General features: G+C 47.5%; 2 protein-coding genes and 1 pseudogene across 3 annotated transcripts in view; all 3 read right to left on the bottom strand.

Moving 5' to 3' along the window:
* Nucleotides 1-212: 212 nt before the first annotated feature.
* The window catches only part of ANKRD33B (ankyrin repeat domain 33B), a 93,821-nt gene continuing 66,242 nt past the window's right edge, over nucleotides 213-27,791 (bottom strand). Inside the window, exons 3-5 of one of the 2 annotated variants that reach the window (XM_060146872.1) lie at nucleotides 23,734-23,874; nucleotides 6,924-7,764; nucleotides 213-4,835 (exon numbers count right to left, since the gene is read on the bottom strand). In XM_060146872.1, the coding sequence (XP_060002855.1) occupies nucleotides 6,932-7,764; nucleotides 23,734-23,874 (974 nt within the window). In that variant the 3' untranslated portion in view covers nucleotides 213-4,835; nucleotides 6,924-6,931. The remainder of the gene's footprint in view (nucleotides 4,836-6,923; nucleotides 7,765-23,733; nucleotides 23,875-27,791) is intronic. The other variant, XM_060146871.1, reaches the window with a different exon arrangement.
* Nucleotides 17,388-21,469, bottom strand: LOC132517972 (son of sevenless homolog 2-like). Its single transcript, XM_060145988.1, is given in 3 exon segments — nucleotides 17,388-20,737; nucleotides 20,954-21,102; nucleotides 21,104-21,469. Coding segments are annotated over 3 exon segments (1,575 nt in total). The 3' UTR covers nucleotides 17,388-19,677.
* On the bottom strand, nucleotides 21,539-22,801 carry LOC132517973 (son of sevenless homolog 2-like; annotated as a pseudogene).

Below are 27,791 nucleotides of genomic sequence, written 5' to 3'. Positions count from 1 at the left end.
AGATGAAGGCTCTTCATTACTTACAAGTGGTAAGAACTGAAAAGACTGTAACAGTCCATCATGAGGTCATGGTTAAATGTACCACAGTGCAGCTCTCCAGAGGAACACTACACAGCAATCCACAAGAACACTGGGTGAAGCTGTATATACCACACTGTACATCACACGAAGGGGAGAAAACATTAAAAATATATTTCATCACACGAAGGGGAGAAAACATTAAAAATATATTTCATCACACGAAGGGGAGAAAACATTAAAAATATATTTCTATGTCAAACAGAGAAAAGACAAATAGCATGATATCACTTATATGCGGAACCTAAAAAAAATGATACAAATGAACTTATTTACAGAACAGAAATGGACCCACAGACATGGAAGACAAACTTACGGTTACTAAAGGGGAAGGGGCAGAGGGAGAAATTAGGAGCTTGGGATTAACGGATACACACTACTACATATAAAACAGATGAACAACAAGGACCTACTGTTTAGCACAGGGAACTGTACTCAGTTATCTTGTAATAACCTATAATGGAAAAGAATCTGAAAAAGTATATATATATATATATATATATATATATATATACTTTATACTGAAAAAGTATATCTATATCTGAATCACTTTGCTGTACACCTGAAACTAATACAACATTGTAAACCAACTAATAAAAAATAAACTAAATGAACAAAAAAACTATATTATAAATGTATATAGTATATAACTATATTATATAACATATTATATAATATATATAATAATAATAAATAAATAACAAAACTAAACTTGTTTCTATATACACAGGTAAATAAATCTACAGAAACACAGCTGAAGGATGCCTCCCTACCAGTGGGTACTTCTGAGAAGAGGCAGAATGTAAAGAGATTATTTTAACACGTGCAGAGGTATTCACAGATAGCTCATGAATTTAAAAGTCTTACTTTTGAAATGTGAAAAAGAAAAGTGTGTCAGATGAAGGAAGTGCACATCTATTTCGATCAAAATAAGTAACATTAAAAACACCGGTATCATTGTATCATTTTCTAATTTACACACACTTAGGTTTATCCAAGTATCACACCGTTGTACCATAAGACTTTATTTCACAAGTGATTTTAAATTCCGTAGCCAAAACTTCCCCACATTTTTACATGACCCATATCCTTTTTGCTATGTTTTAAACTTTAGATACAGAGTTTGTTAAAAGAGAAGCTAAAAGGGAAAGACACATTCCTTCTGCTGAATAATATATCCTATTCAACTTAAAGATGATTATTAACCTTTTGGGTATCAAGAATTGAAACTGCTGGGGTCACATTTATTTGTAGATCCCCAAATAGCCCTGAGGTCTAAATAGAAAAATATCTTTTATAAACTGTAACAAAACTCTCACCTCAAAATAAAACACTATGAAATTTACACAACTATATCCTTATTCAACATTTTTACAATATCCGGAAATCTACGGGATTTTTAGAAATGACAATGAAAATAGTTTTACATTCAGAAAACAAAGCTTATACCAACATGACATAACCTGAAACCAGGCACCTGCGCAGAGTCCATACAGTTCTTAAGTCACCCTTGTTAAAAACACACATTCTCAGACACCCAATACATGTGAGTCAGAACAAGGATTTGAATGAAGAGAATTCCAATGAGATTAGCTTTGCCTGTTTGTTTGAATGGGGTCTATTATTCAAATTCCTTAGGATGGCCGAGAGGCTCACAGGGCTGCTGGTAACATGGCCAGGTTTATAGCATCCTTTTCTGGTTTTCATTCTGTTTGACAGAGCTGTGAGGTTCTAAACCAGCTTCTAGAACTTCTGCTCAAAAACTGGTGTTAAAGTGCTTCAATGCGACCTCCCAAAATTTCATAAAGCATCAAACCAACACAGGCCACTGCCGTGCCTGCAACCGCTAGCTTCATTTTATTTCTCGTCTTCATTTTCTTCAAAAACAATATAAAGGTGTCCCATTATGATGAAATGATTCTCTCAAAAACCAAACTGTGTTAGTGTTGATTAATTAGAGTACTGATACTCGGGCAGACTTGGGAACATCTCAGTGCCTCCGCAGGGTAAGATGCTGATTCTGTGGCTAGCCTGGTGCCATGGGGTGAATGCCTGGTGGAGCTCCCCAAGCACCCCCTCTGGATTCTGCCCCTCCATGCCAAGGACGCAGCTAAAAGCAGAGCGATGGCCCAGGCCCGGCTACACAACCTCGCCCAGGAGCTCCCACATGAGCCGCCCAGGCCAACACCACCTTTCGACAAGAAGACCTGAGTTATGACACACTGGCTGCGTTCTGTGCCACAGGGGACACACTGGAGGGCTCCCAGTGGGGGTCTTGGGCTGTCCCATCCTCCACTACATGCCATCGAATCAGGTCACACCAGACATTACCTGGGAGCCACAACGGCAGTCCCCTCTGTGAGCACAAAACCCGGACTCCTTCCTGTGTGTGTGTGTGTGTGCACACTCACATCACATCACACACCTCCACCTGCAGCTGAGGCCATCAGAGCACTGCAGGGCTGTGCCTTTCACATGAGCCTTATTTCAGGCTGGGTCAGGGTAAGGAGAGTTTTGCACGCAGCCCTGGCATTCAACTGAGTCCCTCAGAAATGAGCTAAATCAAACCAGGCAGTGGTGGTTTTTTGTTTTTTTCCATTTCTTTAAAATAAAACGAAAAACCTCCAGAGGAATTGTTTTAGCCTCTTATTTTAAATGTTAACGAAGAAACACGTGAATTCAAGGGCACAGCCGTGAGTAGCTGATTCAGGAGTTACACGGACGTTTGAAACAAAGTCTAAATGCATGGAGAGGAGAGCAACCAGCGTCTTCAGGAAGAGCTGTTTTGTTGTAAGTTCTTCATGGCAACAGCCCTCCCTCCCGCTGCCATGATTACGTACCCAATGCCAGCTGTTTTCGCAAAGGGGACTTTGTTTTATAAAGGATCCGTCATGATGGGTCTTCTGCCATTCCTTCCCTAGAAGACCACTGTCCTGCAGGCCCAGCTGAAAGGGGCCCAGCGTGAGCCTGCCGCCGAGGAAACCGAGGACCAGATGCAGACCAGGGCCCTGAGGGATCCTGTGAGCCGGCACCCACAGCCAAATGCAGAATCCAAACAGTCACCCACGTGGGACGAAAAGGCTCGCAAGGGAACACTTGGGTGGCGCGTTAGGATTTCCCCAAATACTGTGAAAAAGAAAAAGTGTGTCAGCACTTCATCCTATAAAAGATAGATTGCGACTAGCAGCTTACAACAGTTCCTGATAAATCTTAGCACTGCAGGGAACACCTGCATTGTATCAGGATGGGAACTGAGCGAGCACAGGTCTCCAAGTGAACCCGGGGGTAAGCACTGCACCTGACATCCGTCAGGGCTAGAACTCCTTTAGCGGAGCTCAAGTGAATGATGAAAAGACAGTCTTCCGTCTTAATGCAGCGTGGATAAGGGGGGAATCCTGTGATCCTGCCAGAGGCCGCAAGAGTCAAATCGTCCCTACTTCTTAGTCTTAGCTCATTTATTGGCCCCTCGGGGGTGCTTTACTTCATAATAACTCGGTACCCATGATTCTTCCCTGGAGACAGCAGGCTTTGCATCCACTTCAGGATTGGGGTGTGGCCCCCCTCACGGGATTGTTTCACAGCCTCATCTCCACTCAGCGGACTTCCAGAGACCCGGTCGTCCACAGCACGGAAGGAAGCAGACAGAGGCAGCCTGGACCGGCCACGCTGCATCCACAAATCCCACTTTCCAACTGACATCACATCCTCCACTGCAGAATGAGTGAGTAGCAGGGGTGCCTGAAGTTGAGATGACGAACTACTGCAATTTCCAATCCTATTTCTGAGGCATCTAGTGCCGCCAGGAGCTCGTGGGGAGGTGCTGCAGAAAAAGTCACGAAGGTCCGCAATGTCACGTGTTGCATTTCTCAAAGGTAGCCGAAGACATGCAAGGTCTCTGAATGACGCGGTCATTCCAGCTTTTCCCTCCCCACTCCCAGCGGTGAGCTTGGCGCTCGACTGACTGTAGAACACGATTCACATAAGCAGATAGAAAACACTGTCACTGTCACACCACACACCCCTGGATCAGATGGGGAGGAAACAATTGTAGAGGTAAAAGCGATGAACGGTCCATCTGTGTTGTCACAGCCATCTCTACGTACATAAAGGCTGCAATTTTTTTTTTTTAATACAAGGGTTCACATCCACAAGAGGCAACTGAGAGACACTGAAGTGACTTCACATCCACTCCAAAGCCGTTTCAGCTGCCAGAGTCCCGAGTTTCTAATAATCAAGAAATCTCAACACGAGGGGTGATTCCCAGGCATCTCCCCAGAAAACAGCAAAACTGACATTGTCTTAGAAATACTTCTTCCATCTAGTTTAATCATAACTCACTCAGATATTAAAAAGTATTAAAATATACTTCAACTCTTCCCCTAACTGTATTTATATATAAATCCCTGAGAGGGTACCTGTCAAGTTGAAATTCACTATTTACAGTTAACAGACATCAGGAGTGCAAGCAGACACGGGATCTACAGCAGGGCGGTGCTGTCACCCGCCAGGAGGGCAAACCAAGTCTCCCTCCCTAAAGAAAAAAAGGGGGAAGGTGCGCGGTGGAGATGGGGGAATTGTGCCAACATTCTGCACAGAAGCAGGGGCGGAATCTGCCGTTCATTCACTCCTGGGTGTTGGGAGGGCACGACATGATAATTCCACAGGGCACTGTTGATCTCTCAGCATTGCCTTGCTTTTCCGCCCTTTTTAGATCTCAGAGTAGTGGTGCCAGGGATGATCAAGGCATTTAGCTAAATCTGGAGCAGAAAACAGGCAAAACAAAGAAAAAGCAAATAAGGAAAAAAGGAGGCAAAGGGGTCAGCAGGGAATGTATGTGGTGACGGAGCTGGGGGGGACACTGCTCATCAGTGCCGCATCCCTGACCGACACTGGAGGGGAGGGAGGAGGGCTGACTCCTTGGTGAGAAAAATGCAGCTAACCATTCAAAGCAACGAAAATACATAAACACGAAAATGATCTCAAAGGATATGGATTGGACTGTCAGGGAAACGGGTGTTTCTCTCCACGTCGGGGACCAGCTTTCATCTCATCCAAGGGGACTTGGCCAACCTCAACTCTTAGACACGAAAGTGATCCAACAGCCAACTACATCAGTGATGCTCAAAGTGGGTCCAGACCTCTGTGCCTTTCTTCTTGTGCCCTTCTGGGATGAGGGAGGAACCCACTAAAATCTGACTTTAAGAGCTGTATTATCGTCACGCCTGTCTCCCACCAGTCTGGGTGCAGCCTGATGGTCTGTTTATTGAGATTTGGGGGAAGGTGAGTGTGAGATGCTCAACTCTGAAGGATGGGGCAGAAGGGGGAGAGTGGCGCTACCCCACCCACATAATGAGACAGACACGTGCTCATTACCGCATAGCCAGGGAGCACGACTTCCCCTGCGAATCTAGAGTTATAATAAAGAGCTTCCAAACTGGTCTGTAATATTTTAAATCTATGGCTTCTGAGCAGAATAATATTTAAATAAAGTGCTGTTGGTAGTGCATATGTGAGAGAGACTCTGCAACCCAGATGGCCAGAGATTCATTAGAATTTCTCAGTGCTTTGGAGATAACTCCCTCGGAGAGCTCAGGGCCCGGGGCAAATCACATACATGCTCTGCCGAAGTCCCAACATCTTGGAAATTCTACAAAGTCGGCATAAGGGTAAAGTGAAGATCAGGGGCAGTCATCAAAGGAAAAATGAAAGTAATTCCACACCAGGGATTCCTTGGAATTGAGTCAGGAGGAGGAAGCAACCCAGCTCACTCCAGGCAAATTTGCCTAAAACATGTTTGCTTAAGTATTCGATTGTAATCCCTGTTTCTCTAAAAAATTTACGCCTGCCCCCATTTCAGCAGTCTGCAGAACACTGGGTTCCTTAAGCTTGTTGCATCTTTTTTACATTTTAAGGATATCTGATTTCAATTTATCTAAGAGCACATACCTTACTTTTGTATTTCTAATAATAATTTATTAGATTTGCCCCTATTTTCTTAAATACTTTTTTCTTATGTCAATATCTATTTTTCAATATGTTCAAGACTTTGTATACAGTTTATCGAAAATCCGTTGCTTAAAATGAGTTTAGTCCTAGCAATAAATACGTGCTTCTCTACGCAGTCTCATACTTTGACAACTGGGTTTTCATCATTTTTTAGCACTGGATGGACAAGAGAGCTTAAAAAGTAAGATACAAGGAAATCTGATTCCTCTATCTTACTTGATCATTTTGCTGTAAATGTCTCCATCAAATGGAAAGAAATATTCTGCATCACTTAATCCAATTAAGAACGTGCAGTGCTCATGGGCACCTACATCAGATGGAAAGGCAAAGACCCAAACAAACAGCAAAAGGGGGGAGAATGCCACAAATTCTGTGTGAAATCATAGAGATATCACAAGTAATCATTGCTAGAAACGGTACTTTAAACAAAGGGTCTTCAGACAAATGCATTAAAACCATCCTAAGTACAAAGAGCCCCATCTTTGCATGGGGCTGGTAAAGTGCTGCACATCTGACTGTGATTAAAAACACAGAATTATACAGAAAACGCCCTTCTGACAAACTGGTCTTAAAAATTTCTTAACTGAGGTTCTAAAGATAAACTTTTAGGTAAAACGCCCACTAAGTGTACTGACTGCTAGGGGAACTGGTTTTAGGCAAATCGATTCGTGCTATGCCCAATTCACTCTTGGGTGCAGCCTGAACAAACACAAACGCTTTCTCGGGCCGAAGGAGCCTGCGGGCACGGGGACGTGTGGTGCGTAAAAGGCAAGGGCCGGGCGGAGGTTCTGCGTCCTTCTCCCCGTCGCCCCCCCCCCGCCCCAGACACCCGCACCCACCCACCCCGTCACGTCCTTTTCCTCCAGGACGGTGCCCGCTTCTCCTTGTGCGCCGTGGCCAGCCGCTGCTTCTCTGCCTCTTCCGCCTTCCTTCTTTCCTCCTTGGCCTCCTTGTACCGCCACTTGGGGAGCTGCAGGTGGGTGCTGTCCTTGGTGCTGCCCTTCGCGGCCCGCTCGGGCTGGAAGGCGGGCGCGGGGGCCTTGCTGATGCGCACCTTGGGGATGACCACGCCCGGCCGCACGCTGCTCCGCCGCAGCAGCTGCAGGGACAGGAGGCTGGCCTTCCGCGGGGCAGCTGGCAGCTGGGAAGAAGACGTGGAGCTGGCTCTGGGGGCCCCCTCTCTGGAGACCCCCGCGGTCTGGGAGGTCCGGAATCGCTGCTCGGCGCCTTGCGCTTTGTCCCTCTCTTGGGCTTGCGTGTCCGGTTGCCCCCGTGCCGCCAGGATTTCCTGCACCGCCAGCCGCCTTTTCCCCACACAGGGGGGGTTCTCGGGGCACATGGTCTGGCAGACGACGGCCACGGCGGGGCTGTAGAGGCTCGTGGTCATCTTGACCATGTGGTCCAGGACGCCCCCATCCTCCAGGCCTTGGCGCAAGCGGGAGGTAAGCATGGACCGCACAAACGCGGTGAGCCTCTGCAAGCAGTTCTTGGAGCCCGCAGGCTTCGGACCCGCCTCGGGGGCCAGCGGCAGCTCTGGCTTGTACTTTTCCCCGAACTGCTCTGGGCAGGGTCGCTCCAGCAGCCTCTGGATGACGTGGACCGCTTCAAACCGTCCCGTGTAAGTAGCCCACTCCTGGGACGACATTCCGCGGTGAGGGTCCCTGGCGTGGACATCTGCCCCTGAAAACCGCAAAGTAGAAACAGGAATGGGTGGATGCAATAAGACCTCCCTTCCACAGGCAGAAAACGAAAAGACAGTGAAATGGATCAAAGGCGAAACTTCCAAAACCTTCTAACAGACCCTACCCTGGAGCTGGGCCACCTGGATGAACCCACACCTGACCGTCACCTCTTGCGTTTACTATTGTAACACAACCGACCTTTTGTTTTTGCGGTACGCGGGCCTCTCATTGCTGTGGCCTCTCCCGTTGCGGAGCACGGGCTCCGGACGCGCAGGCGCAGCGGCCGTGGCTCACGGGCCCAGCCGCTCCGCGGCATGTGGGATCTTCCCGGACCGGGGCACGAACCCGTGTCCCCTGCATCGGCAGGTGGACTCCCAACCACTGCGCCACCAGGGAAGCCCCACAACCGACCTTTAAGTGTTCCACTTAATGGTTTATCTTTCCTAAATAAAACCCCCTAAACTCAGCACCTAAATCGTGGAATTTTTTTATAGAAATAAGATTTCATGGCTTTCCAGCAATGGAGGCACAATCAGACCAGAAAGGTGCTTTGTAACACTTGGCAGATGATACTAGAATGTTCTAAAAATACTAACAGTAACTCACGGGCAAAGCATTCAGTGTCCTATTTATTTATCATCTCCCTTTTTCCTCCAAGAGCTCTTGTGGGGACGATTATGGTTCTTATCTTAGGAAACGTGTGGTCCTTCACTTTTCGTGCTGGTGGTTAGTTGGTCGTGGGTCGTGGGCGTTCTCCAGGACAGAGGCAGTTTAAGCAAAAACTTAGTCATTTTTGCTTCCTTAACACATATAGTTCTGGCTGGTAGGAGGCATGCATTTAATAAACGTTTGTTACAGAATAGATGGTGGTCCCAGTGGCTGAGGGCACTGCTGGAGACCTCGAAGCTGGTAAGAGAGAAGTGCTCAGACCTGGGTCCTGACCCTCAGCTGCCTGCACTTCCCACCACCGTGCTGGGGGGCTCTTCCTCTGTGACACTTTTCTGTGTCAACAGGGCCAGGGTCAAGTACTCAGGGACTTAATCCAACACTAATCTAGATGCGCTGTGAAGCTGTTTTGTAGGCGCGGTTAGCATCCACAACTGGTTGACTTTTAAGTCCAGATTACCACCCCAAATGTGGTGAGCCTCGTCCAAGGTCTCAGGAGCAAAAGTTGAAGTTTCCTGGAGAAGAAAGAATTCAGCCTGAAGACTGCAGCATCCACTCCTGCCCAGGTCTCCAGCCCACTGGCCTGTCCTACAGATTCCAGGCTTACCAACCCCCCAAATCACGTGAGCCAATTCCCTAAAATAAATCTCTTAATATATATCTCCCATCGGTTCTGTCTTTCTGCAGGACAGAGGCTGCATCTCCTACACCCTCACGGTCTCCCTTACACTGGTCACTTCCTTAATCTCCTCCTACCAGCCACTGCCCCCTCTTAACATTGCAAAGTTAAACTTCAGCTCAACTTGATGAAATGTTCGTAAGTTTCAGCTTGGTAGTAAAATAGAAATTAACCAGGGATTGCTGTTCAATTAATCTTGGTCCAATCTCAGCTGAATACACAGTTAAAAATCATTCAGGATTTCAAGTCCCATTAGTCATATTTCCACTGGCAGAGCAATGTGTGAAGTAGGGCAATTATCTAGACTACCCAGGGACCAGGCCCAGCAGAAGCTTCCGCATTTACATCCCACACAGACCGGGGTGTCCGACACGCGATGGCTGGTGAATACGAACGAGAGCAGCAGGGGGTCTCAGCGACTTCCCCGCCCCATAGCCCTCAGTGGCCCCACGGCTGAGGCAGACGCAGCTCACCTGAGCTCGCCCGGTAATGCTCTTAATTCTGTGACACGTTAAAGAACGTATCAGAAGAGTGGTAATTATTGGGAACTGGAAATCACGATGGAACTCATTAGCTACAGTACAATTTATAAACGGACTCAAACGAAAAGGGGGCAGTAAAAATGTCATTGCAAAAAATAGATGACACATTAAACCTTAATTCGTTGCACGTCACTTAAAAAAGGAGCAAACTGAAAAATTAAAATCTTAATGAATGCTGCTTGAAAGAGACATTTTTCAAATGCTAATGGAAAACTAAAGGAACAGCTGTCAAAAGTTGAGTGCACCTCTTCCTTTTCAAAATCACCTTGGAACATACAAACACTGTAAAGAATAGAGGCCATTCTGACTGTAATGCAGCTCGAGAATCTGAATCATGCTGTAAATGAGGGATTCACTTCCTTAAGAAAGTACTATTAAGGGTAATATTAAAGGCCTGGGCATAGTCATTCAATCATGAAAAGCAAGTACTGACGATTAGCACGTTATACTTGTATCTTTTTAGAAAATACGGCGCACCTCTGAAAGGCCAAAGTACCCATCGCCTGCCCCAGAGACGCCCGGCATCCTCATGCCCCCACCCCACGTTGTTTCGCCCAGGGCTCCAGCCGTGCAAAGGCTGGGCTCCTGCCAATGAGTCCATTTGCTGCCACGTTAAGTGCTGTGAGCTGTCTGTACAGAATCCTCTATTTTATTCAAGGCAGCAACTGCTCAGTTCTAGGCAATGCATCATGACTGCTCTATCCCTGAGGTTCAAAACTTGGCCATACTGACATTTGGGGCCAGATGACTATTTGTTTGGGGGACTGTAGGGCTTTTAACAGCATCCCTGTTCTCTGTGCACTAGATGCCAGTAGCGTTCCACCAGTTGTGACAACCGAAAATGTCCCCTGGGGGATCACACATATCCCCACCCCACTGAGGATTATGGTTCTGACCTCGATGACCTGCCTTGTTGTTCCCCATTCTCCCAGTCTCCCTTGCAGCTGGTCAGTGAGCCCCAAAGAGAAGGCTGTTGCACCCTGATCGAAGGGACCGATGAATCTGAGGCCTGGAGCTCTGGTGACCATCGTGCAATCATGAGGTGACCAGTCAAGACACTGGCAGGTGGTTGGGGGGCTGTGTGGAGCTGAGTGGACAAGAGGAAGAAACCTGGGTCTGTGATGTCCTCACGGAGTCCAGGGCCAAGCTCTGCATGGTGACTTCCAGTGAGGTGAGACAGACAGACACTTGCTTTCTTTAAGCCACCGTCAAGTCAGGATTTCTGTTACTGGAAGCAGAAAGCATTCTAAAAGGGACTAAAGGAAAACAATCTACCTTCCGTTGCTCATTCTTAAGACGCTTTCCCCCAACAGTCAAGGCCAGGTACGTGGGACCAGCAGGAGGCAGGCAGAGCCCAGGGTGTGTCACTTCCTTTCCTATTTATCTATAAGCCCCCATCGCCATGTTATCTTAACTATAAGCCCCCATCCCCATGTTATCTTATCTATAAGCCCCCATCCCCATGTTATCTACCCTTGAGAGCCCCAATCTGGTCCCCCTCCTGCCGAGAGACCCTTCTGGTCATGTCAGATAGTTAGACATGAGCAGGTCCCTGCCCCATCCTGGACGGGGTCATCTTTCCCTCCCCCATCTGGACACTGGTGATTAGAACATGCCCAGAGAGCCACCCTTTTGTGGTCAAGGACCGTTAAGTCTCCAGCCTTATCAAGACCAAACAAGACAAAACCACCAGCGCAGCTTGGTGCAGGCATCCCAAGACCTAGAAGGTGACTCAGAGTAACCCGGGGTTCATTACGCCGTGTTTGTAATAAATTAGCATTGCGGTTTCTGCATCCATCACCCTTCTGTGGGTTTTGCCCGGGTGCCTGTGGGTAAGCGCCTGCGCAGAGGGAAGAAGTTATATAACCTAAAGCTGTCGATCAGCTTGGCAGTCAAATGATGCAGGACCTCAGGGGATTTCCACCACTCTGAAAAACCAACCCCAGCCCTACCGCAGGGCTGCTTCCAGTTTCCAAACAACCCCGCGCCCCTTCTCTCTCTCTGGAGTGTACTTTTGCTTTGCTTAATAAAAAACTCTTGCTACTTAAAACTGCTCTATGTCTCTGGACTGGATTCTTTCTCTTCGAGAGGACGAGAACCGAGGGAATCGCCTTTTTCCGCCGGTGACAGTCACCACAAGACCACTGTGGACTGGTCCTTACAGGCCTCCTCCTGTGCTGTCTGTGGCCTGTATCTTGGGCACTTGGGGTATACTCAGGATGCAGGGTCACAGGGAAGAGCCCTTGAAGGGGGTGGGGCGGGTGATCCCACCCTACCCTCAGGCATTTCAGTCTTTCAGAGGGTCTCAGCAGGGCTCAAGCCCACAGCCTGCAGGGTAGCCAGCTGATGAGCTCACACTGGTTGGTTTTCCAGTCTTCCCAATCTGGCTTCCTTATCCCTGACCAGCTTCCAAGGGTGACTTTCCAGAACAACTTGCCCCACGGTTGGCTCTCGTGGGTGCCCAGGCTAAGACGGTGCCCTTGGTGATATGAAATGCCTGATTTTTAGCCCTTTCTCTGCCTAATAACTTGACACTATTCCAACTTAGTCACAGAAAATTCATGTTTTCCTCTATAAACAGAAAGAAACCTCCCTGGTGATATCATATCCTTCGGCTTTCCAGAAACACATAGTCAGGGCTTGCCTAAGACAAGGATGAGCACACGATGTACAGCAGGAGTGCCTCTGCTCTCTGTTCATTAAACGAGCCTCCTACACCTTCCTTTCCGTCTGCTTTGTTGCCCGGAATCCCAGGGAGATTCAAGGCTCCTGTTTGCTTGTTTTTGCTCCCCAAGTGCCGCAGCAATGACACCAACACCTCAGGTATGAAAGCCAGCTCTCTTAAGCCAGTCTGGAACCTGCCAACCTCCACCAGGTTCTGCTTCTCTTCAGAGATAATCACGGCTTCCCTCATACGGCTTCTAAGAGCATTTATTAAATACACCTGTCACTTGGGGGCATTAATATTCCACTGAATTAACAAGGCTCTGCAGCCCTATCCCCAACCCCTGGGATCTCATCAGCAGAGCTGACGTTACTCCTCGGGATGCCAAAAACCAAAGAGCCAATATATCAGCTGTTCAGAACTTGGTTATATATATATATATATTTTTAATTTATTTATTTAATTTATTTATTCTTGGCTGCACTGGGTCTTCGTTGCTGCGCGCGGGCTTTCTCTAGTTGCGGCGAGCGGGGGCTACTCTTCGTTGTGGTGCGCGGGCTGCTCCTTGCGATGGCTTCTCTTGTTGGAGAGCACAGGCTCTAGGCGCACGGGCTTCAGTAGTTGTGGCACGTGGGCTCAGTTGTTGTGGCTCGCGGGCTCTAGAGCACAGGCTCAGTAGTTGTGGCCCACGGGCTTAGTTGCTCCGCGGCATGTGGGATCCTCCAGGTCCAGGGCTCGAACCCGTGTCCCCTGCATTGGCAGGTGAATTCTTAACCACTGCACCACCAGGGAAGCCCGAGAACTTGGTTATATTTCTATTAAAAGCCTGAGTTCTGGTAATTCTGACACTATTTTGTTCTGCCCAACAAGGTAAGATAAGAGCTGATATGCACCTACAGGTTATGAACTACTGGAAAATCGAAACAGTCTAGGGGGGCATTCAATTCAATGATTCATTATTTCCAAAAGGAAATAGTTCTTATTGAATATTATGAAACTGCAACTCGGAAATTCAACCCAGGTGCAGAAAGACACTCAGGTTCAGAAGAACACGGCACTTGAAAAAATGAGAATGAGATACACAGTTTTATCCTAACTATTAATATGTAGTAATGCTCGTGCCTTTTGCTTTTAAAATGATCACAGGATGACCTGATTCTGTAAACATCAATCCAAAAGAAATACCCAGATTTTAGGATCTTTACAGGCTTAGTTCTTCTTAATATTGATAAATTCAAATGGAAATAAGAAGACTTTAAAATACTGTTGCAAATTGTTTAACCATTTCAACAAGTATCCTATTGCTATGTACCAAACCCAGGAAAGGCATTCAATCACGTATTGTTTTTTCTTTTAAAACATACACACTCATCTGTAAGAAGAAAATGTGACCCACTTTCCTGGGGAAAAGTATAAGGTAACTTAGTGGCAATAGTAAAAAATGAAAATATTCTGTAAGTTAAACAATAAAAGGCTTAGAGGGCAGCTCAAAAGCTCCCTGAAAAAGGTGTCAGATTTTCTTTTCACTTTTCCCTTCATTTCCCATTTACATTAGTTACATCAGTGGTTTTCAACAAGAGGCCACTTTCCCACTAGGGGACGTCTGGCAATGACTGGAGATATTTTTGATCATCACAACTGGGGGGTGCTACAGTCACCTAGTGTGCAGAGGCCAGGGATGCTGCTAAACAACCCACAGGACAGCCCGACCACGAAGAATTATCTGGCCCCAAACATCAGCAGTGCCAGGATTAAGAAACCTGAGTTACCCTCCATAGAAAGTTTAAGTATCTGATCACAAGGATATTTTCAAAGGGAAAAATATACCATAGTTTTTCATTCATTTAACACATACTAGTGAACACATAAAGTCACCAATAACAATGACAACCAACAATGACTGATGGCTTCCTCCATGCCAGGCGAGCCCCTGAGAGCTGTGAAGTGTGAACTCACTCAATACACATCATGACCTCCTGCAGTAACTACTGACATTCACCGAATTTTACAGAAGAAACGGGCCCAGAGCAGGAGGTGGCTGGCCCTGGGTATAGAGAGCCTGAATGGTGGGGCTGGAATTTGAAACCAGGGGTCCTGATTTCCAAGTTGGTTCTATTGGCCATTCTGCTCTGACCAGTCACAGTTCAGGAACAGAGGCACGAGAGGTCTGCACTCGTGTGGATTATTCTAGACTTTGATGGGGTTGTGCTCACGTTGACAGGAACAGGAAAGGTAGGGTATATAAAACCTAATGCCAAATTTGTTATCCAAATAACTAAGGGAAAAGAAAAAAAAACACATGAGCATTGAACACACTGCCCTCAAGCAGGCCCATCTCTCGCGAGATCTGAAAGGTTCTGTGATCTGTAAATGCCTGAAACCTCTACCAGACTCAGGGAAAAAATGACAGCAAATCCCATGCACGGTCCAGACTGATTAGAAGGCAATTAATCTGAAAACAAGAGGGTTTGTAATTCAAATTAATTCATTGGGGAAAATGCCTCGATTGACATCGAAAGGTTTTGGTTGTAAAAGTGAATTGCTAATTTACACTCAATTATAACTAGATCCAGAAGCAGTAAAAGCAGACGAAGCTCCCCCCAAAACACAAAAGCATCCTAATCACCATTAAATTAGGAGGAACCGTCCCTCCCTGATGTCATTGATAAACCCTGTGGAAACGGCTACCTCACTTTAAAAAAATGAAACTGTCACTGAGTCAAAAGAACCACCAATGAGATTAATTTTAATTAGGATCTTTTTTAATTCCAAGAAGGTTTTCATCTTCGAAGCCTCTGTCTTCGCTTACTGAATTTATTTTTCTTACAGCATCCCCTAAAACACTTCAGCTAAAGCAGGAGAAAAAAACAATCCAAAGTAGGTTTGTAACAAATCCTGTAACCCCAATCTAATCACAAGGAAAAAGACAGATGGGCTCAGGTTGGGGGACCAGTGTTCATTGGGCAGTGTCAAGATCAAGTCATGGACAAGGCATGAAGACTGAGCAACTTCTGGGGACCAGAACAGACTGGGGACATGTGACAACTCAGTGTGGGAGCCCGGCTGGGATGCTGGAACAGAAAGGGGCCATCTGTGGAAGAACTGGTGACATCTGGATAAAGTCTGGACTTTAGTGACTTGTGTTGTGCAGTTTCTGGCTCTCGGTAAGATGCTAACATGGTCAGGGGAGGGAGGGCGGTGCTGAGTCGGGGCTCTGTGGGTGCTCTCTCTACTATCTCTGTCGCTTTTCCATACACCTAAAATTATCCCCAAATGAAGGTTTATTTACAAAAAGAAGCAAGTTGTCTACACAGAGCTACTAGCCCAGGCTGATGCCTGGAAGAATTTTAACGTGGTCCTCAAGATACTGAGACTGGAGGGGATGCCGCCTCTCTGGGAGCTCGTAGGGCCAAGCAAGACCGGCTGAACCCAGTGCCAAGAACAGAAACAAAATAAACTAAGATAATGAAATCAAATAATGGCGACAACAGCATCTCCCCCTGCTTGAGATGCTCCCTCTGCGCCTGACCCTGGGTGTGTGCTTCACACACATTTTCTCATTTTATTGCCAGAATAACCCAGTGAGGTGGTGCCCTAACAATGATCATCAATTCCATTTTAGAGTGAGGGGGAAAACAGCTAGAGATTAGTCGCAAGGAATTCAGCTCAGTCATTCCTTAAATATGTATAGCCCCAGAGAGTTTACAAAGTGATTGTATTTCATCCTCAGGGAGGTGGGGAAGAAGTCATTACTCCCATTTCACAGATGAGGACAGAGAGGCTCAGAGGAGGGGCTTCCCTCAAGATGATGAGGCCAAAAGGGCAAAGGGGGGCCTGCCGTGCTGGCCCAGCCTGAGAACATTCCACTGTGATGCCAGGCAGAAAGAAACTGCCCCACACAGAAACCAAGACCCCTAAAACCCAGTCCCACTCCCGCAATTTATGATGAACCTCTCTACCCAAAACTTTAATCCCTTTCTTGTCCCACTCCTGTTCTCCTCAGGATTGATGCAAATCAAAGAAAAGGGGGGATTGAAACCGAGCAGGACCCTGTGAGGTCTTCCCGGGTGCAAAAGCCCATCTGTGTCCCCTGTTTCTTGTTTGTAGAAAAAGGCTTTAGTCTCCTAGGCCTTCCTCGGGTTCCAAAGAGCAGACTTAAGCAGTTAATGACCAGGACAACAGAGTCACAGGACTCCGAGTTCCTCCTGAAGGGATATAGGTGACAATCTGGTGCATATCTTTGAGTTGTTCTGCAGAAACTAAGACCCCCTCCCAGTGGAGGATGGTGACTCTATGCTGACCACAAGCACTAGATCCCAGACCGGCTGGAACCCAAAGGTTGATGGTTGAGACTCCGGAAGCATCACCCCGTTACCTCACCACCAGCTGATCAGAAGGTCAACAAGCTGGTCAGGCAATCTATGACCCTCTCTCCTAACACCATCTTTAAAAACCGTTGCCTAAAAGCCATCGGGAGGTTCGGCTCTTCTGAGCCTAAGCTGCCGGTACTCCTTGCTTGGCGCCCTGCAAATAAACCCTTACTTTGCTGTGAACAACCACCGTCAGAGTACGGCTTTCTGCACTGCAGGCACACGAGCCCTTGCTCAGTTACAACATCATAGGACCACGTGACTCCACCCACCAGCAAGCAGACACCTGGGATGGCTCCTGGGTAGACCCTGCCATCCCTTTGCCCACCTTCAATAGGACCATCTTACCGGCATCAAGACCAGAGCACACGTTTGTGAAGAAAAATGCAGGCAGGATGAGGCTAGGGGGTGAGGAAACAGGAGGGCTGGCCTACGGGGTGACCAGTGCTGTGACCTCCCAACCCACCCTGAAAGCAGGAGCTTTTTTTTTTTTTTTCTTTTAAAAATTAAGACTGGGGTGATTTATTAATCTTGTTAGGAACTCTGATACAAAGCACAGTAAAAGGCCACAGACCAGTAAATAAACAATGTGGCTTTGGGCTACTTTACAACTGCTGCTACGGCACTGAGAGGAAAACACGCTTTTTCATCACTTAGAATGAAGGAGTACAAATGGCAAATAAAAGTTTTAATCACGTCTCTGATTAAAAAGTTTAATAAAGCTTTAAGTGTCTGCTGGTTTAAATATTACCAACCTAAAAAAATACTTTAAAAATTTTTAGTTAATGCAAGATTTATAGAGAAAGTTACTTGGTTTTGAAGGCAATGCAGTTGGTTCCTATGCCATAAGAAACTTATCCTCCAGCTTTATGAATTAGTAAAGTAGCAGACCGTATTACAGGCCTTGAGTCACATAAATTTATATAGGTTATTAGCATTATCTTTAAATGTACAATATAAACAAAACTGTACATGTATGGCATATTAACTTTGTTTTCCAAAACAATAGGCAACTCGTTAGCTAAAGACACCATAGTCTGCAAAAAGGCACATCTGTATAAGATATATGCCCTTTTCTCCTCTATGATTGGGTTAGGTAGTCTGTTTACATTTCGACAAAACAATAAACACAGTGCATTCTATTATTTTTGTTCTATTTTTCACTTTTGTCTTCAGCAGCAAATTCTGGCTTTTAAGACATGGCATTAAAGAGTTTAAGAGCACTGGGTGTTATTCACGATCTTCCGAAATGTAAAAACTAGACGTAAAAACTAGAAGATGGTCAAAGAGGCTTAAAACTCAGTATCACCACACACCCCCTATATGTGTATAAATTCACTGCCTTAAAAAGTCATCTGTCACTCAAATTTGAAAAATTCCACAAATGCACTATCCACTTTCAGTGCCATCAATGTCACTTTAAACCATATTTTAGCAGCGTCTACAGTGCAAATATAAATTCTTTATACTGGCCTTTGGGCAGCACTGAGGATCCAAGACAAGGCAATGCTACTGATCACCTGAGGATAATGGTAAAGGACTTCTGCATTTTTATTTTTCCAATCTTTAAAAGCTTATTTGATCAGTAGCATTTTTGTAAGAACATTATTTTTTAAAAGTACTAAAATACTAGGCCTTTTTTGAATAAATTTAAAAAAAAACTGTACAAATACCATTCCAGTGTCAATGACTACATATGGCTAGGGTCATTGAGGAGTTTCTGCATTTTCTAGCAAAGGCAGTCTACACAATGGGGGGTGCGAAAGCTCCCGTTTGTAAGTCTTTGGTGGCAGTTTTGGCAGGTGAGGGCTTGAATTCTGCCTTGGTGGAACAGGGGGCGCTTGAGGATGAGCAAGATTATTTTAACTAGAACTGAGAACATAGCATCGATGTGGTACCCTTGGAGAGGGTGTGCTAGGAGGAGTGTTTGGAGAATTGGGACATGTACTAACGTCTCTGAACCAGTCTGGGTCTCTATGAAGATGTCCCAGTGCAGGTGGCTGAAGAGTAAATGGACAGTTTATGAAGCGTTCTGGAGGCCAAAGGGGAACTGGTGGAGGGGTATCGGGAAGAGGATCTCTCGGCGGCGGCGGTGGTGGACTATGCAGAGGCCCATCAAATGCACCAGAAGGAGCAGGAACTCTGGGTTTTACCTTTGGAGGAGGAGGCTGTCTTGGCAGAAGAGCAGGGGGGTCATCATCAGATTTCATAGTCCCCTTGGAATTTGAAGCATCATGATCAAATTTTTTTCGAGGAGGAAGTGGAGGAGGAATCAGTGGCCCTTCACTTAGTTTATGTAAACTACCACACGAACTAAAGAAAGACTTTGAATGAGGCAAGAGGACTGGAGCAAAGATGCTATTGCTTCCACAGGAACTGTTGAGATCCACATCTAAGAACACACTAAGGTGTGAAGAAGCAGATACTGGTGGAGTAGATGGTGTATTCGGAGAGGTTGGTGCTGACACTGTTGATTCAAGCTCTGTTTCAGCAATCCGACTAAAGCTTATTTTACGTGGTTCTCTTTCTAATGGTGTTGGATGACCTCGTAAAGTACCTGAGGTAGAGCCATGTCGGCCTGTAGTAGTCCTTATTCCAGGAGATTTTAAAGAGAAAGTTGATCTCCTAGGAAATCAAGGTGGCTGTTTGCAGTTTCGGGGTTCAATTTCTAGTGACTTGTTGAACAAATAATCTGTAAACTCGTTTTCAGAAGCATTTCCCATGGGGTTAAGGTTTTCAAAGAACCTCCTCATTTCTGGTTCTATCCGTAAACAGTAAGGCTGATTCTGATATTGCTGAATTTCTCCAGTAATTTCAGCTACTTTTTTCCTCTTACTGAAATTGATTAAATCTTTCCCTTTCTTTTTTAAAAAATCATTATTCCCTTCTTCAGTCTTCAGAATATTTGTTAAATATATTCCAAAAAAAGACACACAAGGTGGACTGATTGACTTAAGTTTCACTAGATATTTTTTAAAATGATCTTGACTTAATTCCACAGCTTCATCCAAAATTTTCCTTTTTCTTCCTCAAAGGTATGATCTAGTCTACAGACTGATACTGAATTTATTGCACTGACGATCTCTAATACACCACTGAAATTATTCAAATCTTGAAAAGCTTGCAGAATTTCTATAATTCTACTTAGTACTGCCACCCGTTCCTCAAAATTTTCTGCTTCCACAATGTACTTTTCAAACCAGAGAGTGAGATTTGTGGTGTGGTGAATCATTTTTAATAAATTTGGAGAATTTATTTCTTTATCTTCTTTGGTCCATACACTCCCTACAAGTTCAGAAGGTTGAACTTTCCTGTAGAGATCAGATTCCAGAAGTATCAGCTGATGTGCAATTTGTATTGGATGAAGTGTCATGAGATCAAATGTTTCAAACTGTCCTGGTCTGCTGATATGCCATTCAATTGGTGGAGGTGGAATTCCAAAGGTAATATTATGGCTTATTCCATTTGCCTGAGCTTGTTTCTTCCTCTTGATGATCTTAGCAACTGACTCTACCCATTTCTTCATAGCTTTCCCTCTTACACTTGAAATGAAGGATTCTAGTCTTTCAAGCAACTCCAAGTCTCTTTCAAAGTCATAAAAATGGTGTTCAACCCTGTGCCGAAACACATTTAAGATCCTAAGTTGTACTGGCTGGACGTATTCCTTGCGAAACCTTTTAAGGTCTGCACTGATTGGCTGCTCACCTTTCTCTACTGCCAATTTATCTGCTTCACTAGGTTCTGGCTCTGGAATTTCAAATCGTTCAATCAGTAAGCTTAGCAATTCCTGTGGTTTACAAAATGAATGATACATAGTAAGAAAAGTGCGAACAAAATTGGGATCTGCATACATGTGATGTGTTAACCTTTCAATTAGTTTCACCACAGTTCCTCCTTTAATAATGGGGAGTCCACTTCTACTTTGCAAGTTGTCTTCAAAAACAATGTTTTCCTCAGAGTCTTTTACCACAAAACAATACACTTCAGGACTCGGTAATCTAAGTGGTTGCTCATTTTCTTCCTTCAATAATACTGAATCTAGGGCTTCCCTGGTGGCGCAGTGGTTGAGAGTCCTCCCGCCGATGCAGGGGACACGGGTTCGTGCCCCGGTCTGGGAAGATCCCACATGCCACAGAGCAGCTGGGCCCGTGGGCCATGGCTGCTGAGCCTGCGCGTCCGGAGCCTGTGCTCTGCAACGGGAGAGGCCACAGCAGTGAGAGGCCCGCGTACCGCAAAAAAAAAATAATAATAATACTGAATCTAGCATTCGATGTAGAGTACTATGATAATGAAGAGAAATAAGTGCTGCCATCCAATTATTTTTCTCTTCAGCAAACTTAGCAGCAAATATGCTGTTTTCATCTTTGGATACTAATTCAAAAGCATGTTTGCACTCACAAGTATCTTCTTTATCATAATATTTGTATTTTCCTCATGACAAATTTTTCTTTTAATCTGTATTCTGTACTACTGTATCCTGGAAGGTGTGACTGGCTGTGACTGGGTTTGTGGCTAATCATTAAGCCATCAAAGAGAAAAGTATGCCGTTCATGTTTAGCACCAATTCTTGTCGATGGGCCTTCCATAATAAATTCATTACAACACTGTCCAATATCTTTGCCTTCCCATCCATCTATGTTTTTCTGAATTTCATTCATTTCTTTAATAGCCAGGTGCTTGCTTCTTAATTGACGATTATAAAAAGGGCAAACAGGATCCCCAGGTCAGCGTCTAGGTGAATACTGCTTGTAAATTCGGTCTACACTACCTTGGAGATTCATGAGAGCAGTAACAGCTTGGTTCAAACATTCTCTGTCTTCATGCTCTTCACTACATACTTTCAATTGCTTTCATAATTCAAAATAGTGCCAACAATGATATACTGGCACCAGCATAAGGCGTGGAAGGACATAACGAACTCTTTAAAACCATCAGCAATGGACTGGAAGTGTAGAGCCACTGCAGGTCTGGCCATCAACTTACTGAAATGTTCATTAAATTTTGGTGAAAGAATATCCTGTGATAATGTTTCATAAGGATCAAATGCTTGTTCCTCTGCCAGATCTTCAAAACAGCTTCCAGCTAAGGGATGAGGGCTGCTTTCATCAGTCATTTCAACTGTGTCTTCAATTAAACCTAAAAGTTTCACAGTCAATTCATGTATAGCTAAAATGTTACTGAAAATCTTTTCAATATCAGAAAGTTTAGACAGCTTTCTGTCAGAAATAAAAGCTTCTCAAAACACTTTTATGATCATATTTAGTTCCCGTAGATACTGTCTTTCTTCTGCCAATTTCAGTTCTGACAAGGTCATAGTAGTTTAATTCACCTGAAGAACTAGGTTCATCTTCACAAAGAGAAACCAAGCCTATGTCATCCTGATCAAACATGTCCATCAAAACCTTACCTGCAGGGCTTCCCTGGTGGCGCAGTGGTTGAGAGTCCGCCTGCTGATGCAGGGGACACGGGTTCGTGCCCCGGTCAGGGAGGATCCCACATGCCGTATAGCGGCTCGGCCCGTGAGCCATGGCGGCTGAGCCTGCGCGTCCAGAGCCTGTGCTCCGCAACGGTAGAGGCCACAACACTGAGAGGCCTGCGTACCGCCAAAAAAAAACAAACAAAAAAACCCTTATCTGCACACATTGACACTTTAATGTCCTGTTGGGATATTTCATAATGTCGGATATTAAATACATAATTATCAGCCAATTTCAAAATATCAGCTGAGATATACTCTAGTACAGCCACAATATACAGGGACACATGGTAGTCCACTTCGTACCCTAAAACTTCCTTCAATGAAGGATGGATTTTGTCCACAGGCAGTAAGAGGATTTCTTCGTTTTCGTTTCTCTATGGCAGACTATGCATCGGCAATAGCCCATTTATCCATTGGATGAGGGAAGGTCTTTTGAACTCGTTCCTCCACATCTTCAACAGTCCTTGGTTGGGCCATGCATGATTTATTAACCAGCTGAAAAATCAGCTCTTCAATATAATAGAGAGACTCTTCATTAGCTGAGAGATTGGGATGTACTTGCTCCTGAACCTTCCGCAGGGCCGAGACCAACAGTCCCCGCCATTTCGGACTGTTCTCCTCGCTGACGAACTCGTACGGCTGCGGCGCCTGCGGCATGGCCCCGGCGGCAGCGCCTCCGTAGCGGGGGCGGCCCGCGGGCCGAAACGGGCCGGGCCGGTGGCCTGACAGGCAGGGCGTGGGCCGCCTCGCCTCGCCGGCCGCCGCCGCCTCCTGCCCGGGCCGCGGCTACGGCCGAGTTGGCGCGGAGACGGCGCCGGCGGGCGGGCGGGCGGGCGGGGGCTCCGGGGGCGGCTTCCTCGGCTCTGCGGCGTCGCCTAGTGCGGCGTCCGCAGAGGAAGCGCTGCAGCCCGTGAACCCGGGCGGCCTCCTTTCCCCGCGGCGCTGGCCTGCTTCTCGGGCGGCTCCTTCTCCTCTGGGTTCGCAACCCGGCAGGGGTACAGCTGGCCTCTCTCCTGCTCGAACTTCCGCTACGGCGGCGGCAGGCAGAGAGCGGCGGCGGCTTGTCTCCTCATCGCCTCATCTCCGCCCTCCCAACCGGCAACGCCGCCCTGCCCGGCCCGGCCCACCCGAGTCACCTCCAGAGGGCCCTGGGGACAGACCGGGCGCGCGCGTCGGGCGAGAGAGCCACACTGGCGCGCACAGTGCTGGCCACCACCACCTTCGCCGCCGCCCCTTCCGCAGCCGCGCACAGCGCCCCAGGGCCGCCGCCAAGCCCCGGGCCCCAGCAAGCGCGGCTCGGCCAGCCCCCTCCGCCCCGCGCTCATTACCCCGTGTAGCTGGAGCAGCCCCGCACGGAGCATGCGCGCCGCGAGCGGGCCGGAGCTTTTGTTTTAGTTTCAACTCCGATGATGACAGCCATACATCTCAACAAAGAAACGTTTCTTTGCTGCATCCACTAGGCTTGGTTTCTCTGGGGGGGTTTCATTCCTTCAACACGTATCTTTAAAAGAGCCAACTCAGCATTTCCCGGGACCCTGGGACTGCATGGGACAGGTGGGGACGTACCTGCTAGCATCAGGGCTCGGATGCACTCCGTTCGGCCCTGCATGGCGGCTTTCATCAGGGCCGTGAAGCCAAACACGTTCCTCCTTTCAAGGTCAAGACCGGGGAAATAGTTCAACAAGTAGTTGGTGATGGTGACGTGCCCTGCAAAGAGAAATGCACACATGTATGGAGCACACTCCACAAAGAGCGGGCATTCCAGCGGCCTTCCTACACAGACGGAGGGAAACGTGGCCTGGTGCACCGCTCTGGGGGGTGTGTTTGCCTCTCAGGCCGCAAAAAATAATTCCCAGGAGTCCAGGAAACGAGAAGACAGAGGGCCCTGCCCCAGCCATGCCGTTGCTGCCTCTGGTTCATTATTCCCTCCTGCCAAGCCACTTGCAAGTCCAGCTGTCCCATCAACCTGTTGAGGAGGGAATGTGGGGAGCAGGGACACTGCGGGGGTGGCGTGGGCAAACCCGAGCTGGCCTGACGCAGACGCTGGCTGGTCAGTGGGGAGGCCCTGCATGCTGTCGGCGCCCAGCAGGAGACGCCGATGCAAAACAGAAGATGAACCTCAGAGCCATTTCCCAGAACTCCAGAGCCTCAGGGAGGAGAAAGTCTGTACCTCATCATCATAACAACAGGATATGCCAGTGCACACTGCCACCCTATCACCGCTCAGAGGCTCTCTCTCTCTCTCTCTCTCTCTCTCTCTCTCTCTCTCTCTCTCTCTCTCTCTCTCTCTCTCACACACACACACACACACACACACACACACACACACACACACACACACACACACACACACACACACACACACACAGAGGCAGGGAACCCAGGGAGTATTGCTACCCAGACCCTTATCCATAAACCCGAGCAGGTAAGAATATTCATTTCAGAATATAGATTTCTCCCCTTTATCGTCTCGCACTTCCAAAAAAGGGCCTGATTTTCTGCTCACTCCCAGAGGGTTTTCAAAAAGCCCACGCACGCTTGGATAGCGGTGAATAAGGAGAACATCACGTAACAAGCAGTGTTCCCAGGATGCTCCTGGCTCACCCAGAGAAAGATCCTCAAACGACTCTTGTGCCACATAAAGAGCTCTGGGGTCAAATGCCCATGCTGCCCGAAGCCCTCTGGCCACATCTATTAAGTCCTCGAGTGAAATGACACGCCACCCTCCCCCCCTCGACTCTTTAGTCCCTTAGAGCAGGGTGTCAACCTTGGCACTACTGACACCTGGGGCCGGATTATTCTTTGTTGTAGGGCTGTTCTGTGCAGTGTGGGACGATTAGCACTGGGCTCTACCCACTAGATGCCAGTAGCTACCATACCCCTCCTCCCTCCCAGGTATGACAACCGAAAATGTGTCCAGACGTTGCCAAATATCCCCTATGGGGGCAAAATCACCCCTGTTGAGAGCCACTTCCTAGAGGCTCAGATTTCAGGACCAAGGTGGGAGATGGCTTCCTCTCCTGCTTACCTTCTCCCTGACCCCTAACCCGCCAGCCTGCCTCTTGGTTGCCATTTCCATCCTGGCCCTAATCGTGACGGCTAACACACCCCGGGAGGGTGGGCAGTCTGCAGAAGCTCTCACCTGAGCCTGGATGGAGGGCCTGGGGACCCAGCCTCCAACCTTACACGCCGAGGACTGGCTCGGAAATCCCGCCGTCATCCCCACCCCATACATGTCCCCCGGAAGCCCCGCTGTCAGGGCTGCAGGTGTGACGCCTGGTGGACACTGCACTGCGACTTCTGCTGCTAACTGGGCACCACTAGCTCCTCGCAGGGAGGCCTCTGCACCACGGAGAAGCCAGGACCCCTGAGGCTCCGTCCCCGGCTGCTATCAGGAAGCACAATGGGTGAGACTGGACACATGGCAGAGGAGGTGAGGCCTCCTCCGGTGGGCGGGCAGCCATAGGACGCAAGGTGCTCCCGAGATGCAGCCCCCCTTGCCCTGCAGACTGGGAGGCCGAGGGAGCGGAGGCCCCCAGCACAGCAGCGTGGAGACCCCACCCCTCCCCTGCCGTAGCGACGTCCCCTGGGCCTCCATCCGGGTCCTGCCAGTGCTGTGCACGCCCACCAGTAACTCCTCCCACGGCGGGAGCTCCGTACCCCCCATCGCACGCCGACCAAGACAGACAGAGTGCAGGCGGGGACCCAGTTACCCTCCTTGAATGGCACCCAGACACTGGAGGCTGCTGGCCAAGCAACAGTGCATCCTTCTCCTCAACTTCCAACTTAAAAATGAAACAAGCAACAGAAACTAGAGTGTGGGCTCCTCCAGAAGCAGTGTTGTCCCCTCACCATGGACCTCAGCCCACCTCCTGAACTCATCGCAAAAATCATGTAGCTTTCTGACTTTCTGATTTAAGCACTGACTAATATGATCGTGTCCGGGGGTTAACAAGCCAGAAGCAAATGGGAGGGACCTTCCCGCTCTGTGACTCACACGTTCCAACCAGCAGCTGACACTTTTTGAGTCATTCACACCACTTTGCTTTCTGCTCTCCTTTACAGAGCACACCCCCGCCAGGGGACGATGCTGGCTGTCAGGTGCCCAAAGCAGCTTAACTGCTCTAAACTGTTGGAGCAGGGGCGGGGGAGGGGAGTCCTTTGATCTCAGTTGGGTTTGTCGTCCAGCTAAACACTTTGCAGCACCTGTCAGTTAGATTTAGCCAGGGTCATAGTGAAACGAATTGCAATTGGAGCTGTTTCTTCAAAAACGCGAAAGAGCGTGGCCGCCGTATTTTCAGCACGATGTCCTTTGCACCGACATATCCTAAACACTCTGAACCGGCGGGGAGAGAAAAAACTGACCATCCACGAAACAAACGGCCCATTATACAGACCTGTTCTGCATGTTATGTAGAGATCAGAAAGACCAACGTGCAGTCCACTCGTTCTGACTACTGACTACAGGCTCGAGCTGCCAGTGACCCGTGAAATCACTCTCAGCTCCCCACTGGCTTTCCCAGAGTGACAGCACAATACCTGTTATCACGAAACAACCTCGCTCAACTGAAATCAAGGATGGACCCAGTGCTGCTAAGAATGAATAAATATTAACCTGAATAGATATTAACCTTTCTTCTTTATTTATTTTTATTTTATTATTATTATTTTTTTTGCAGTATGCAGGCCTCTCACTGTTGTGGCCTCTCCCGTTGCGGAGCACAGGCATCGGACGTGCAGGCTCAGCGGCCGTGGCTCACGGGCCCAGCCGCTCCACGGCATGTGGGATCCTCCCGGACCCGGGCACGAATCCGTGTCCCCTGCATCGGCAGGCGGACTCTCAACCACTGCGCCACCAGGGAAGCCCAACCTTTCTTTAAATCATGCCAATTAACCAAAAAGGAGCTTTTTTTCTTTTTCTTCAGTAAGATAGATAGATAGATGATAGGAAGAACACAGCCTTCCTTGCATAACAGAATGTGCCCCATATGGAAATCTAGTTTGAGCCTAGTCCAACTTTGACCGTATGGTATAGGATTTGGTTCCTGAAGTCCTCAGAGTGGACTTAACGAGCGGGCTGACCACACAGAGCTAAAGAACGTCCTCCACCGACCCCATGAGCCTTACCCTGCCTAAGAGAAGGGCTTAAGCGGCCCAGGGAATAAGTTAATTCTTGATGACATAGCTTCAGTGGAGTAACTAAATGGCCATGCAGACAGAGAACTGAGTACTTAAGAGAGCTGGCTCTGAGAACACTCAAATTCAAGCTCCCAGCCTGCCACTTAAAATCTGGGTGAGCCTGGGGAGGTAGGTCAACTTCACTGAGTCTCTGTTTCCACATCTGGAAAATGGGAGATAATATCAACCTCACAACTGTGACAATGACAGGAGATAAGGTGGTGTATAAAAAGGGCCTAACAGACAAATTTCTGGGCAGAAAAACTCCAAAAAAACTTATGCACTTGCTCCACTCCCAAGGAGGTGACACATAAGCACCCACTCGTCCTCTTGTGGGCTGTGCACAGAGACTCCCCTCCAAAGAGCAGACTGTGCTGGGGAGGGCGGTGGAGCGGTAATCTCACGAGAGTGGCCAGCATGACCTCAGCCGGTGATCAGGGTCAACG

The sequence above is a fragment of the Lagenorhynchus albirostris genome, chromosome 3 (assembly GCF_949774975.1).
Source record: "Lagenorhynchus albirostris chromosome 3, mLagAlb1.1, whole genome shotgun sequence".
Taxonomy (NCBI): Eukaryota; Metazoa; Chordata; class Mammalia; order Artiodactyla; family Delphinidae; genus Lagenorhynchus; species Lagenorhynchus albirostris.
The sequence above is the reverse complement of the archived record's forward strand: the minus strand, read 5'-3'. Positions and strand labels throughout refer to the sequence as shown.